Source organism: Thamnophis elegans, chromosome 6 (genome assembly GCF_009769535.1).
Source record: "Thamnophis elegans isolate rThaEle1 chromosome 6, rThaEle1.pri, whole genome shotgun sequence".
Lineage (NCBI taxonomy): Eukaryota > Metazoa > Chordata > Lepidosauria > Squamata > Colubridae > Thamnophis > Thamnophis elegans.
The window spans coordinates 24,500,175-24,516,820 of record NC_045546.1 but is presented as its reverse complement, the minus strand read 5'-3'; the positions used below and the strand labels follow the sequence as shown (position 1 = coordinate 24,516,820).

Genomic DNA, 16,646 nt, shown 5'->3' with positions numbered 1-16,646 from the left:
GAGACCGCCTACTGCCAATTAGCAGTTAGACTTATATACCGCTTCATAGGGCTTTCAGCCCTCTCTAAGCGGTTTACAGAGTCAGCATATTGCTCCCCAACAATCTGGGTCCTCATTTTACCCACCTCGGAAGGATGGAAGGCTGAGTCAACCCTGAGCCGGTGAGATTTGAACAGCCGAACTGCAGAACTGCAGTCAGCTGAAGTAGCCTGCAGTGCTGCATTTAACCACTGCGCCTACCTCCACTAGGCCAATAAGATCCCATAGATTAGGCCTCCTCCGAATTCCATCAGCTGGTCAATGTCGACTGGCAACTACCCGGAGGAGAGCCTTCTCGGTGGCTGCTCCGACCCTATGGAACGAACTCCCCGTGGAGATTCGTACCCTCACCACCCTTCAGACCTTTCGCGTAGCCCTTAAAACCTGGCTGTCCCGACAGGCCTGGGGCTAAAGACTTCAACCCCACCCGAATAGTATGACTGTTGTGCTTTTTAACGATGTATTGTCTTTATTTTTAGATTTTTGTAGATTTATTGAACATTTATAGGCCGCCCTTTTCCCTGAGGGGACTCAGGGCGGCTTACAACAATGGGGGAAGGGAGTGCAAGACAAGACATAAAAGAAAAACATGAGTAAAAAATTAGCCATAAAACACAACATTCACTCAACATTCGGGCGGGGAGAGTAAATCCTATCCCTAGGCCTGACGGGATAGCCAGATCTTGAGGCTGTGCGGAAGGCCTGGACTGTGGTGAGGGTACGGATCTCCACGGGGAGGTTGTTCCATAGCGTCGGAGCTGCAACTGAGAAGGCTCTCCTCCGCGTAGTCGCCAGTCGGCACTGACTGGCGGATGGAATTCGGAGGAGGCCTACCCTGTGCGATCTGATGGGACGCAGGGAGGTAATTGGCAGAAGGCGGTTCTCAGATAGCCAGATCCACTACCATGGAGCGCTTTATAGGTGGTAAGTAGGACCTTGAAGTGCACCCGACGATCAACAGGTAGCCAGCGCAGCTCACGGAGGATCGGTGTTATGTGGGCGAACCGTGGTGCGCCCATGATCACTCGCGCGGCCGCGTTCTGGACTAGCTGAAGTCGCCGGATGCTCTTCAAGGGCAGCCCCATGTAGAGCACATTGCAGTATTCCAGCCTAGAGATCACAAGGGCTCGAGTGACTGTTGTGAGGGCCTCCCGGTTCAGGTAGGGCCGCAACTGGCGCACCAGGCGAACCTGGGCAAATGCCCCCCTGGTCACAGCTGACAAATGATGGTCAAAACTCAGCTGTGGGTCCAGGAGGACTCCCAAGTTGCGGACCCTGTCTGAGGGGTATAAATTTTGCCCCCCCCAGCCTGATTGATGGAACGTTAGCCGAATTTTTGGGAGGAAAACACAACAGCCACTCAGTCTTTTCCGGGTTGAGCACCAGTTTGTTAGCTCTCATCCAGTCTTTAACAGCTTCAAGGCCCCGGTTCATCACGTCCACCGCTTCATTGAGTTGGCACGGGGCGGACAGATACAGCTGTGTATCGTCCGCATATTGGTTGTACTTAATCCTGTGCCTCCGAATGATCTCGCCCAGCGGTTTCATGTATATGTTGAATAGCAGGGGGGACAAGACCGAGCCCTGCGGCACCCCATAGGTTAGGGGCCTCGGGGACGATCTCTCCCTCCCCACCAACACCGACTGCGACCTGTCCGAGAGGTAGGAGGAGAACCACTGTAGAACAGTGCCGCCCACCCCCACCTCCCGCAGTCGTCGCAGAAGGATACCATGGTCGATGGTATCGAAAGCCGCTGAGAGGTCAAGGAGAACCAGGATGGACGCATGGCCTCCATCTCTGGCTCTCCAGAGATCATCGGTCAATGCGACCAAAGCGGTTTCTGTGCTGTAACCGGGCCTGAAGCCAGACTGGAAGGGGTCAAGATAGTTAGCTTCCTCCAAGGTACGCTGAAGCTGCAAGGCCTCCACCTTCTCAACAACCTTCCCCACAAAGGGGAGGTTGGAGACTGGACGGTAGTTATTAAGAACTGCTGGATCCAAGGACGGTTTCTTCAGGAGGGCCTCACCACCGCCGCCTTAAGCGCGGTGGGGAGGTGCCCCTCCCGAAGAGAAGCGGTAACAACCGCCTGGATCCAGCCTCGTGTCACCTCTCTGCTGTTGGCAACCAGCCAAGAGGGACACGGGTCCAGTATACAGGTGGAGGCGCTCACAGCTCGCATAGCCTTGTCCACATCCCCGGAGGCAACATCCTGAAACTCAACCCAGAGATGGTCTGCCAAGTCATTCCCTTGTGTCTCGGCTGGATCTGCAAGAGTGGAGTCCAGTTCCGATCGAAACCGAGCAACTTTGTCCGCCAAGACTGAACATACTCCTCAGCCTTACCCTGCAGGGGTTCCCCGTCTCCCTCCTATTTAGGAGGGAGCGGGTTATCCTAAACAGGGCGGCTGGGCGGGACTTGGCGGACGCTACCAAGGAGGCAATGTGTGATCTTTTGGCAGTTCTCAATGCCCGAATATACTCCTTGGTGCAAGCTGTTAACAGTGCTCGTTCGACACGGACCTATCGGACCTCCACAGTGCTATAGGCTCTCCTCCGGCGCTTTATCTCGCGGAGCTCCTCGGTGAACCAAGGAGGCCTCCGCGAGCCGCTGGCCCGGAGGGGCCGTGTGGCGCAATCCCTGGGGTGGGGGGGGTGGGGTGGGGGGGGGGGGGGGCCGGTCCAGAGACCCTGATGCTGCCGAGTGCCAGGCCGCAGCAAGAGTCTCCGCCGAACTGTGGGCGAGAGCATCTGGAATAACCCCAAGCTCCGTCTGGAACCTAACAGGGTCCATCAGTCGCCTGGGGCGGAACCACCTGGTCGGTTTCCTCCTCCCCACGTGGGGGTTTGGCCTCCGGAAGTCTAGCCTCAGTAGGTAGTGGTCTGACCACGACAGGGGAATGATCTCATTTCCCCTCAGACCAAGATCATAACTCCACTGCTCCGAGAGGAATACGAGGTCGAGTGTGTGCCCCGCTGAGTGGGTAGGGCCTCGGATTACCTGGGTCAAGCCCATGGCTGTCATGGAAGCCATGAACTCCTGCGCTCCATCAGTGTTCACCGAGCGAAGGCAGATTGAAGTCCCCCAGAACCATTAGCCTAGGGAACTCAATTGCTAGCTCGGCTACTGACTCGAGGAGCGAGGGGAGGGCTGCTGCAACGCAGTTGGGAGGCAGGTACGTTAGCAGCAAACCCACTTGACCCTTGAGGTCCAACTTCACTAGTAGGGACTCACACCCGGCAAGCTCCGGAGCAGGGATCCTACGAGGAGCTAAAGACTCCCGGACTACAATAGCCACACCGCCACCCCTTCCCTGGGCTCTCGGCTGATGAAGCACCTGAAACCCGTCTGGGCACATCTCTACGAGGGGGACTCCTCCCTCCGTGCCCAGCCATGTCTCAGTAATACATGCCAGGTCTGCCCCCTCGTCTACAATCAAGTCCCGACGAGGGGAGCCTTATGAATAACAGACCTGGCATTTAGCGACAGCAGCCTGAGACCAGGGTCCTGATTGCTCACGCCATCTGACCTTGGAGTGGGACTCATAGGGCCGGAAGGAGGGATCTCTGCGATATAGCGAACCCTCCTTCCCCGGTAATGGCCAGCCCTAAAGTCCCCGCCGTATCTGCCTCTCCCTGTTATGACCGCAATGCTCCGACTCTCTCCCGTGGGTATAATTCCCCCAACCACCCCAATGACCCCCGCATGCCCCGCCAGGTCCTCCGAATCAGACATACTCAGACACTCACACAAACAGTCCCCACAGTATAATTAAAACACAAAAAGATACAGCAGTAATAATACTAAAAGTGGGTCTTTCATACTAACACATTCAATCCCATACACTCAACATACCCGATTAAATTGCGCAAACACAGAGTTTAAATTATGAGTTCCAGAAGAGCCAGCCTCCCTTCCTCCAGTTCCAGAGAAATCCAAGGCCAAAGTCCAAGGTCCGTATTATGTAAAATGGTTGTAGATGGAGGGGGGCAAAGCGCAAGCCCCAGATATTAACAAGCACCAGCTTTGCAATCTCACACCCTCCAAGTCAAGATAAAGCGTGGAATAATCATCAATACGGTCCATAGGAGATGTAAGGGTGATATGCAGGGGGGTATCTTGTCCTCCCCCTCTCCTAGAGTCCTGGAAAGGCCAGAGTCTAGATGTCTAAAATCTACAAATGACTGGAACCAGTTGAAAGGGGGAAGGGGGGGGTGCCAGCTTGGTGCCCAGTTTTTAAAATGCCAAGTCCCTGTCCCTGAAGCTGCCATCCTCTATCACTCCTTTCCCCAGACCAAATGCACCATAAGTATATACACCATAAGGTGTCAAATGTTAAACAGATGGTCGTTGCTCACATTGGGTGTTCCAGGGTAGCAGTGGTAGCAAGTGGTGGAGAAGGGTAGTTGTTCCAGGCCAATGCCAATGGTCGCAGGCCAGGCAGTAAAAAGCTCGTGTTAATAAAAACAGGTAGACAGGCAAGCAAGGCTCCGCAGCAGCAGGGGCAGACAGGGAAAGAAATTGTCCGGCACACGGGGGATAAAAGGAGAGGCTACAACGTGAGACAGGTAGGCACCAAAGTACAAGATAGGGGAGGGGCGGGCGTTCAGGCGAGCTATGATGGTGGTGGCTAAATCGCCGCTTAATTCGCTCACTCAAGCCACGATAATTTCCCTCCTCTTTAACGCGATGGAAGGTGGTAGTGATAAAGATGGTAATAGCCAATTACAAATCCCCAAGCTCACCGCTCCTTTTTTCTAAGCTGTAGATGAAAGTCCAGGGTTCCTCTCCAAGCCCCACACTGTTTAGATCCTAGAAGAACAGCGGGGGAGTCCCAATCGTGAGAGCGAAAAGCTCAGGCAGCCATTTTTCATCCAATTCCCCACACTGTTTAGATCTAGAAGAACAGCGGGGGAGTCCAATCGTGAGAGCGAAAAGCTCAGGCAGCCATTTTTTCATCCAATTCCCGCTGCCGCCGTTCCGCTGCTCTAGGGCAACTTCCAGGACCAGGGCTCACCCGGTCGTGCAGGCGACCACCGGGGCACCAGGGACACCAGGTATCCAAGATGTTAAAAGACGCGGACCGTCCGTGCGTCGCCGCCGTCGCGCAGCCTGTGGAGGCTATAAACAAGCCTCGGAGCGATGTTTTCTAAAATTCCTTCCGGTCCTTCAATTCTGGAGGTCTTGAGCTCACCCTACACAAGTATGTGTATAACTTGTTTTGTCCTTCCCTCCCCCTGAAGTGTGAGCCGCCCTGAGTCCCCTCAGGGAAAAGGGCGGCATACAAATAAAGTAAATCCAAATCCAAATACTTTGGCCACCTAATAAGGAAGGACTCACTGGAGAAGAGCTAATGCTGGGAAAGATTGAGGCAAAAGAAGAATGGGATGACAGAGAACGAGATGGCTGGATGGAGTCACTGAAGCAGTAGGTGTGATCTTAAATATACTCCAGAGGATGGTAGAGGACAGGAAGGCCTGGAGGAACATTGTCCATGGGGTTGTGATGGGTCGGACATGACTTCGCAATTAACAACAACAAATTAAGCCCCTTCAACAGAGTGGGATGGATAAGACACCACCTATCTCCAGTCTACAACGCAGATTCTGCAGCAGTTCCAAGAAGATTCCACAACCAATTGCACTCTGATTCTGGTGACCCTGAGGGCAAAGATAAACTCCCAAGTGGGCCTCATGGGCTTTCAGAGAGAGTGCTAAGGATCAGATGACTGCAAAGGGATATAATCTATCCATCCTCCCCACCCCTTCCCACCATCCAGTCAGAACCTATTCTTCCATCTTCCCACCATCAATTGTCAGTACCCTTCCATTCCACCCGGCCCCCAAACATCAGAATTGAAGAAGCTTCTTGGATGAGAAGCGAAACTTTTCTTCTTCTTCCTCAAGGAAAAAAACAGCTGTGTTACTTTTGAAAAAGCACCTGGATGACTGAGAAGCTCCATAGACACAGAAGCAGACCTTTTTAATGTTTGGCTGTTACCAAAAATTTATATTGCTTGGCTTTGGAGAGTAGCAAATGCATTGCTGTTCCTTATAGTGTTTGGAGGATGAATATCTTGTTGCATAAGGTCATTTCTAACATTGCTCTTTAATTTTAGCATTTGATGTCAAATATGAAATGTTTAATTATTGGTTTGAATGATTATTTATGATGATCATTTTTTGGAGTCTTTGGAAATTGGTGGGATATTAATTTTTGGAAGAAAAAATTTTTTGTATTTTTTTTTTTTTTTAGGAGAAAATATATACTATATTGCATTTTTCAATAGATATAATATATGTACCAAGATAAATAGCAAGTGGGTATAGTTTTATTTTAATTTAATCACTCTGCTCTAGTAATATAGACTAGCCTTTAAATTATGCAGAAGAGAGGTCTGGGTGAATTTATATGATATAATTACATTTATATTCAAGTGTGATGTACATAAGGATATTTGGCATCAAACAGTGACATTTTAATTACTTCTGCAGAAGTGCTGGCTGTGTGATTAACTTTCCAGTGATTCTGTTGCCAATATGGAACATGAAATATAAGCTATCATAGATCAGCAAAAGCTGCATATTCCAAATACCAAAAAAAAGCACGCCTAAATGGATTTCTTGCAATGTTCTATCTGTTTGGCATCAGTTAATTCATTTACACATCAGTAAATATTAGACTATTGCTTCACTAGTTAAAAAAAAAAACTACCTGAAATCTGAAAGTGAGAACTTTACACATCATATGATCTCTTTTGTTGCCAAAAATGGTATATGTACACTCTTTCCTATGTTCCCAATGCAATAATTGCTCCTTAGTACTTTTACAAATGTAGCTATTCAAAAAGAATATAATCACTATGTGAAGATTTTTCTTTAAACATTGTGAACATTAATTTTTAAAATGTAGTACAATGATGGTGGGATTTCCGTATTTGCTTTAGATAGTGAAATGGGTGAGATGGGTACATATATATTAAATAAAATAAATAAATAAATAAATAATATTGTGTAGGACTATGTAAAAATAATTCTTAGTACTGAAAATGAATTACATTTTACATCTACAGTGGGGCAAAAAAGTATTTAGTAAGGCACCAATTGTGAAAGTTCTCCCACTTAAAAAGATGAGAGAGGCCTGTAATTGACATCATAGGTAGACCCTCAAATATGAGAGACAAATGAGAAAACAGATCCAATCACATTGTCTGATTTGGAAAGAATTTTTTTTGCACATTATGGTGGAAAATAAGTATTTGGTCAATATCAAAAGTTCACCTCAATACTTTGTTATATATTCTTTGTTGGCAATGAAAGAGGTCAAACGTTTTCTGTAAGTCTTCACAAGGTTGCCACACACTGTTGCTGGTATGTTGGCCCATTCCTCCATGCAGATTCCTCTAGAGCAGTGATGTTTTGGGGCTGTCGTTGGCAACACGGACTTTCAACTCCCTCCAAAGGTTTTCTATGGGGTTGAGATCTGGAGACTGGCTAGCCACCCCAGGACCTTGAAATGCTTCTTACGAAGCGACTCCTTCGTCGCCCGGCCGGTGTGTTTGGGATCATTGTCATGCTGAAAGACCCAGCCACATTTCATCTTCAATGCCCTTGCTGATGGAAGGAGGTTTGCACTCCAAATCTCACAATACATGGCCCCATTCATTCTTTCCTGTACACAGGTCAGTCGTCCTGGTCCCTTTGCAGAGAAACAGCCCCAAAGCATGATGTTGCCACCCCCGTGTTTCACAGTAGGTATGGTGTTCTTTGGATGCAACTCAACATTCTCTCTTCTCCAAACACGGCGAGTTGTGTTTCTACCAAACAGTTCTACTTTGGTTTCATCTGACCATATGACATTCTCCCAATCCTCTTCTGGATCATCCAAATGCTCTCTAGCAAACTTTAGACGGGCCTGGACATGTATTGGCTTAAGCAGGGGGACACGTCTGGCACTGCAGGATCTGAGTCCCTGGCGGTATAGTGTGTTACTGATGGTAGCCTTTGTTACGTTGGTCCCAGCTCTCTGCAGGTCATTCACTAGGTCCTCCCGTGTGGTTCTGGGATTTTTGCTCACCGCTCTTGTGATCATTTTGACCCCACGGGGTGAGATCTTGCGTGGAGCCCCAGATCGAGGGAGATTATCAGTGGTCTTGTATGTCTTCCATTTTCTAATTATTGCTCCCACAGTTGATTTCTTCACACCAAGCTGCTTGCCTATTGCAGATTCAGTCTTCCCATCCTGGTACAGGTCTACAAATTTTTTTCTGGTGTCCTTCGGCAGCTCTTTGGTCTTCACCATAGTGGAGTTTGGAGTGTGACTGTTTGAGGTTGTGGACAGGTGTCTTTTATACTGCTAACAAGTTCAAACAGGTGCCATTAATACAGGTAATGAGTGGAAGACAGAGGAGCCTCTTAAAAAAAAGTTACAGGTCTGTGAGAGCCAGAAATCTTGCTTGTTTGTAGGCGACCAAATACTTATTTTCCACCATAATTTGCAAAAAAAAATCTTTCCAAATCAGACAATGTGATTGTCTGGATTTCTTTTCTCATTTTGTCTCTCATAGTTGAGGTCTACCTATGATGTCAATTACAGGCCTCTCTCATCTTTTTAAGTGGGAAAACTTGCACAATTGGTGCCTGACTAAATACTTTTTTGCCCCACTGTATAGGCACTGTAGAATTTCACGGAAAATTAGGCATACTTTCTGGTAAATTTCTCATTTTTAAGTCATGCTTATTTTTTGTATAAGATACAATTATTGGATACAACACTGAATCTTCAATTTAACAAATGTAATGGGGTTTTAAACATGTCAGATTTCCTTTCACTTGTTACACTAATTGGTTACTTTAGCATGTAAGAACACAGGAAAGAGAGATTATTTATTTTCCTGTTGTATTAATTGGAAAATGTAATTTTAAAGCATACGTGTCGTGTTTTAAATTCCTCATGTTGCATGATTTTTAATTTTTAATACTATAATCAGGACATTACCAAGGAAAGTGGATATTTGTAGTTCTGAATTGATGCAGTAGTGGGATTCAAATTTTTTTACTACCGGTTCTGTGGGTGTGGCTTGATGGGCATGGCATGGCTTGGTGGGCATGGCAAGGAAAGGGTACTGCAAAATCCCCATTCCCTCCCAATCAGCTGGGACTCGGGCGGCAGAGAATAGATGGGGGCGGGGCAAGTCAGAGGTGGTATTTATTGATTCTTCAAACTACTCAAAATTTCCACTACCGGTTCTCCAGAACTTACCAGTTCTCCAGAACTGGTCAGAACCTGCTGAATACCACCTCTGGACTGATGGTATTACCTAATTTGGTAATGAAATATCTGCAAGGAAACAACCAAGCTCAGGGAGTCCTAAGAACCTCACAATCAGGACATCTGAGGAAACTACAAACCTGGCACTTGCTAATGTTTTTCAAGGCAGTTTGCCAGAAGCAAAATAAGCAGCATAAATTCACGGAAGAAACAATTTGAATAAAAAAATATAGAAGTGATTAACTTTGCCCAACAGGCTCCAATACCAAAGGGAAGACTGTTCAGGAAAATCTCCAAATATTTGGAAAGGTTTGGGGGATAAAATTGTTTTAAAAATCTCCTTTGTAAAAAAATAAAAATAAAAAATAAATAAATCTGCTTGCAAAACTTTGAACCCAACTTTCAAGGTAGTTTCATACTTACTATGATTGTACATTAGATTTGGTCAAAGTTCAGAGGACAAGGTGGAGTAGGCTAATTTGGAACAGAAGTTCCTTTTGTTCACCAGACAATAGTAAACAGAGCTGAATAGACATCTGTTCTGGGCTTACATGAATAGTCTTGATTAGTTTCACCAGACTGCTGATACCTTAGAAAAGCTGATGAGCAGGTATGCCAAAAGGATAAGATGTTTCTATTACTTAGATAAGACATAATGACAGTGTAGGTGATGGAGGGAAGATACTGTAAATGGGTGATTAAATCACAATGGCCATCTTTGGTTGTCGCAATCACAGAACTGTGGGAGCTGGAAAAACCTTTGGGGTTGAAAAAGAGCTCTATCATTTGTAGCTTTTCAGTGTCACCCAGTCTTTTTTTCTACATAGTTGTGTGAAAATACTTTGGGAGCTACTTGACCTCTTCTAAAAACTTACTTATTTTAAGATAAAGACCAGCCAGCTATACTGTCAAAACTATAAATCACCTCTACTGTATCCAGAAATAAACACCATCATTCCTTATGAACACTTCTTCCTCTGCATAATCTCCCTTAGCCCATCTGTTTGAAATCTGGCAAGCTTTCTCCCCATCATATGGTCTCGTAGCATAAAAGACTTCATTGCATTCTGTGCACAAATAGTAACGGTCAGATTTTAAAGGAACATGGCTTGAAAGCTCCTTCATCATGTTTAGTAAAAATTTGTCATGCATCGTCCCTTCATAAAGATTTAGTTCTCTCAAAAAATCAAATTCCCTTCTAGTGAAAAACGAAATATGATATTAAAATGTATTTTCCGGTTGGGCTAAAGGAGAATAGTGTTTTTGCAATAATTTCTTAAGCAAAGTGATATGCGTACCAGGTCCAATTCATTCCCCCTCACCCTCACACTTCCAAAATGAGTCCTGGAAACTGGACATTGAGAATGTCGAAGCCTGGTAATGTACTTCATGATAACAGAATAACAGAGATGGAAGGGAGGTCTACTTGTAATCCAACCCCCTATTCAGGTAGGAAACTCTATACCTGTGATGGCGAACCTATGGCACTCTGGAGGGCGAAAAACAACCCAAAGTGCAAACTGGAAGTTCAGGAATGGACTTCTGGTTTGTCTGTTGGGCTGTTTTTCGTGCTCGGGAGGCTTCAGGGAAGCCTCGTGAAGGCTCCGTAGGACAAAAAACGGCCGCATGGGCACTTCCAGTTTGCCCATAGGGCCATTTTTCGCCTTCCACAGGCTTCAAGGAAGCCGGATGAAGCTTCCAGAGAGCCTTCAAGGGGGCAGGGGAGGTTGTTTTCACCCTCCCCAGGCTCCTAGAAAACCTCTGGAGCCTGGGGAGGGCAAAAAACAGGTCTATCACAAGCCAAAAGCGTAGGGGAGGGGAGGGGTCACGCAGGCATGCCCATGCGGGGGTCACGCACATAGCATTATGGGTGTGGGCATGCCCGCGCATGCCCCCTCTGCTCTCCTCCCTTTTGGCACTTGATGGGGAAAAGGTTAGCCATCACTGCTCTATACCATTTCAGATAAATCATTGTCCAAGCTCTTAAAAATCTCCTGAAGCCCTTAGTTGACAAGTAAACATTCATGCTTGTCAGCCTGTGTGATCCAAAAATGAGCCATAGTCGATAAACAACTATGTCAACCCCCCCTCACGGAAACAGAGCATGATATGGCAAAGAGATTAAACTTCATACAGAAGAAAATAGCCATTCAGTGAAGAACAGCAGCTGCAAGATCCCCAATTCCAGTGATGGGCTCAAACATGCTGAGTGCTTAGTGCATGACCAAGACAGAAGAGAAATATTGTTGGCTTGGACATCATAATCCTCCATTCTGCACTATTTGAGTGCGCTTTTTGGTTTGGGCAACCAATGCCATCTTATTATTTGTACATTTCCCCCCATATATTCTCATAAATCCCAATGCTAGAGTAATATTTCAAAATTGTCATTTTTCTAGATACTAATTCAATTTTATGCCACAATGTCCTCAAATATCCAGTAACAAATTTAACATTTGGGAGATGCTTTTAATTTGTTATGTTTCGAATTGTTGTCTGATCCTCCCAAAATTTCATTGCATCATGAAACGTCATGTTTTACATTTCATCTGGAGTCTGCAAGTAATAACAACAATAATTGTTGTTATTAACAGACACTAGTATAATTCAATTTAATTTGATTCTGAAATTCTTACCTTATCAAGGTATCGTCATCCACAATGACTAACCAAGGCATTTTTGCAGGACTATGATTTAAAAATCTTTCCAAAATGGCAAAAGTCTTTCCACAATGACCTAGAAAGTAACAAAAGAAAAAAAAAAAGAAACTGGGAAGTAGATATTAAGTAAAACTTTGGATATACAGTATATCCAAATAAGGTACATCCTGTTACAGTATGGGTCAATCAGCTTAGTAACAATTAATTAGAACATCTAAACAAGACTAGAATCTGCTTGGTTGGCTGCCCTTAATACAGCAATTTAAAAAGAGGGTAATCCTTGGCCATCTACTCTGCAGCACAGATCATTCTGCTATAATTCATCCATAAAAATGCTGACTTGGGACAGTTTTTTTGTTTGTTTGGTGCAATTAGAGTAAATCTCTTTTGTTTTAAACAACCGCCCAGCGTCCAAACTCTCAAAAATGGGCGGAACATTTTAACCTCATGGCCAAGTTTATGCTGGCCCTGAAAATAAATGAAAAGTAATTTGGAAGCTTCAATATGATTGCCTTTTCTTGCTGTAATGTAGAAAAACAGTTATTCCGTGTGTGTGTGTGTGTGGTGTGTGTGTGTGTGTGGTGTGTGTGTGTGTTTCTGCTCCAATATTTCACCATTCCTGCTGAGCCCAATTCCACATGACAGAAGGTAGAGGAACTAAGGCCACCATTTGTACCTTAAGTATCACTTTTCAGGCTGCAATTTGGAGTCATATTAGTAATAATATTATATGAATATTATATTGATAATATAAATAATTGAATTAATATTAATGTAGTATCAAGAGATTTTCAATTCAATTGCGCAGAACGTGAAGGATGTGTAGTTTTCTTATGTATGATGTACACTGAAGATGGCATTTAATTTCATTGTACAAGATACAATGACAATAAAGTAAACTTAACGTAAGCATTTCATTGTTGCAGACATTCACGTGGAATACTTGTTACAACTTGTGAAAGAAATATATTATAACCTACCTCTTTCGGTATTTGGTACTCCTATATCAACAGTAGGTATTGAACTTTCTGCATAATCACTGTAGTATTCCATGAAAGTGGTTTCTCTTTCCCAGGTTTGCTTCACAATAGGTACTGATTTTTTTTAAAAAATAAAAGAAGACACAGGCAGGAGAAGCAAAATGACTATTTGGAAAAAAATAATAATACTCATTTAGAATACATAGCCATGTCTTCATGCCAAGTTCAATTTAGAATACCCTTTTAGATGGTATTCTAGTCCTAGATAGCATTTGTGTTTGCAGTACTTCGGCTAATGAAGTAGTTCTTATGCAGCACCGAAATGAAAATGAGTTTGAAACCACTCTCCTAGTTGGTGGGATACAGCAGCCACAGTATATTGACTTGCAAAGTAATCCTGTGATCAGAAATCCTTATTTGCACAGAACAGTGTGAAATGAACGCTTTAAATGTTCGCATCAAAGGGAAAAAGAGGATGAAAAGGAAGGCAAAAAATACCATGAAAATGCTGGTGGCTGTAGAAATATCAAAACATGGATGGGATTGCTCATGAACTGGGAAATTCAACAAGCTCTTATGTGAGGCCAGGGAATGTGCATGCCATATTTTTGCTTTTCAAAAATTATTTTGAAAAGTTCATTGTGTATTGATCTAGAGCAGTGATGGCAAACTTTTTAGTCACAAGTGCCCAAACTGCATGCATGCACATGCCCAAACTGAAAGGTGTGCAAACGCGCACAAACATTCACTGACATGTGTGCATGCGCAGACATGTGCGAATGTGTTCATGCACAGCAGAGACCCGAAGACTAGTTGGCCGGTGGGAGACAGGGCATCCCAATACCGGCAGCTGGCAAGAGGTAAAATCTTTTTCTTTCGTGAGCTTCTTCATCATTTGCAAGGAAACAGCAGCTCACAAAAGAAACACCATGGAGATCTGACCTGGGGCGATGGCACGCACGCCAGCAGAGAGAGCTTTGTGTGCCATCTCTGGCACGCCTGCCATAGGTTCACCATCACCGATCTAGAGAAAGCATATGATACAATGAATAGAACCAAATAATGGAATACTTTGCATGATTATGCAGCTGAGGATTAGTTGCTGCATGTGATGGAAGTAAAGTGGGCATGCCCATGTGGGGGTCACGGTGAGAATACATGAATGAAAAGGGAAAGGTGAGCAGTGGTGAAATTCAAATTTTTTTACTACTGGTTCTGTGGGCATGGCTTGATGGGCGTGGCAGTGGAAAGAAACTGCAAAAGCCCCACTCCCTCTCCACTCTGGGGCCAGCCAGAGGTGGTATTTGCCGAATCTCCGAACTACTCAAAATTTCCACTACCGGTTCTCCAGAACCTGTCAGAACCTGCTGAATTTCACCCCTGGTTGTGAGGTATGGAAAGAGCATAAAACTGTGGTTGGATTTTTTCAGAAAGAAATAAGGAGTTTAAAAAGCAGCAGTAATATATGAAACGGTATGTGAATTCATTTCAATAGAATCTTTTTTGAAATTGCAAATTGCAGAAATTAGCATTAGATATTTGCAGCAGCATAACTTGTTTGCTCTTCTTAAGTGGCTGCAGCAGTTAGTAATATTCTGGTCACCATTCTGTGTCCTCCTTAATGCTCTTGATCTAGCATAGCTTTGGGGGTTTGTAGTACGAGGGGCCACAGAAAATTAAAGAGAGCCTTAAGAAATAGTCTCAGAAAGTAGAGTCTGAGAAAAATCGACTTTTCTACAATTAAAACAAGTGATGAGTAAAATAGTTGAGTACTAAGAAAATAAATTCCCTCATCACCCTACAAAGATTATCAAAAAATAAAAGTAATGTCTGAAGCTCATTTATCATCTGTGTATATCACACGGATAGAACAGTTTACAGAGACAATAGGATCAATACATCTTTGTTGTGATTTGAAGGGAGAGAAAAATGCTGAAGGCAATTTCCTTCAAACAAGGACATCAGATTAATTTACAATACAGCCTACCAAACTAGTCACTGTTTGACATAGAAGGGATACAAAAAATAGAGAACAGAAAACTCTTCATGCTTCAAACAGCTGTGATTAGAAGAGAAAGAAACAGCCACAGATGCTTCACATGGGCCCAAATCTTCACTTCCAACAAAACTCTGGTTAGAATTAAATATTTAACATTTGGATAACATGTATATGTCTATAAAACATAATACTGTATGCAAAGGTGTCTATGTCATGGTTATCGCAAAGGTGCCTTTCAAAAGGCAACTGGATTTCATTTGTTTTTTCCTTGAAAACATTTCACTTCACATCCAAGAAGCTTCTTCAGATCTGAAGTAAATAAGTTTTTGGGATGAGAAATGAAACATTTCCAAGGAAAAAAACTAAGAAAGTCTGGTTGCCTTTTGAAAAGCACCTTTGGCGATTATATGCAAAGGTTTTATTCATTTTCATATATACATTAAAATATATTTCAACCAAAACACAATGTTACTGGTTAATATTTTCTCCTATCAACCATCATTAGAGATAGGCTGCTATTGGCTTGCATCAGAATGTCAATAAGAATCAAATGATTACAAAAATTATTTGAGTGAAATGTGGGTCAATTCATGGTTTTCATTATTAGGACTACACTAGATTCTCAGTCTTATGTATCTAAAGCACCTAAAAAAAAGGAGAAAACTCTCCAATAGATTGTAAGCTGCCCAAAGTTATCTGATAGTGATGGGTGGAAAATAAGTTCAATAAATAAATAAATACATACATACATAAATACATACATAAATATCTCATATTTAATAAATATTCCGTTGCTTTAGATTTATATCCCATCTTTTCTTGAGAAGCTAAAAGCACCAGATGTTTTAATTTGAAAACTCTGGATTTGTACCTTCAATGCAAATTTCAATTTCCTTCCTTACCTCTTTTCTCACTAATTTTCTCACAAGTGATTTTCTACTATATGTGAAAAGTTCAAAAAGGAAATTTGCTAAAAGAAAAGGCTATCTATACTTTTCAAAATGTTATATAAATTAATAAAAACAGCTTCAGAAAAAAAATGTAAATATACTCTTAATTCCAGAACTTACTTCTGTCTCCATGGAATTTCCGGCATGTTTTTACAGCAATAAAGATATCCGTTTTCGTCACAGGATCACCCTAAAAATAAAATATCATCTCCATATATTTTTCAATTTATGTATTTTTCAATTTAGATTGATAATTAGCAATTCATTTTTAAGAAAAGAACTACAGAAAAATGCAACGCCATTCTCCACAAAATATTTTAAAAAATATTATAGCTGTATTCTATATCTGAAAATGTAAACAATTTAAATAATGAAATGTTGCCTGGCAGCATTTGCCACTTAAACTTTAGTAGAAATTCAGATTGCAGTTATGACTAGTGATAAATAAGAAAAAGAAATAGTCTAATTATAGCAGTGAATGAATACTATACTAATAATCCCGTTGATTTTAATATGAGGGAGTTAAGCAGGCCATATCTCACTAAATTTGGCTAGATCACATTTTCTTAGGATTCTGCTAGAGCTTTTTTTTTACCTTTCTCCTGTAATCAACTCAAATATTTATAAACATATACAAATACATACACAAACGTATTTGCAACAAGAGCTATATTTTTATAGCCGTAAATGGTTAATTTCAAGATTCTTTGGATCTAAGCAGAAAATGGTTTTTAAAAGGATTTCTGGTAG

The 16,646-nt window shown here is 43.2% G+C and overlaps 1 protein-coding gene across 1 annotated transcript in view; it reads right to left on the bottom strand.

The window, feature by feature from the left end:
• Window positions 1–16,646, bottom strand: part of B3GLCT (beta 3-glucosyltransferase) — an 86,420-nt gene that overhangs the window by 9,748 nt on the left and 60,026 nt on the right. Inside the window, 3 exon segments of the mRNA XM_032219982.1 lie at window positions 11,944–12,043; window positions 12,948–13,061; window positions 16,017–16,086. Of these exon segments, the coding sequence (XP_032075873.1) occupies window positions 11,944–12,043; window positions 12,948–13,061; window positions 16,017–16,086 (284 nt within the window).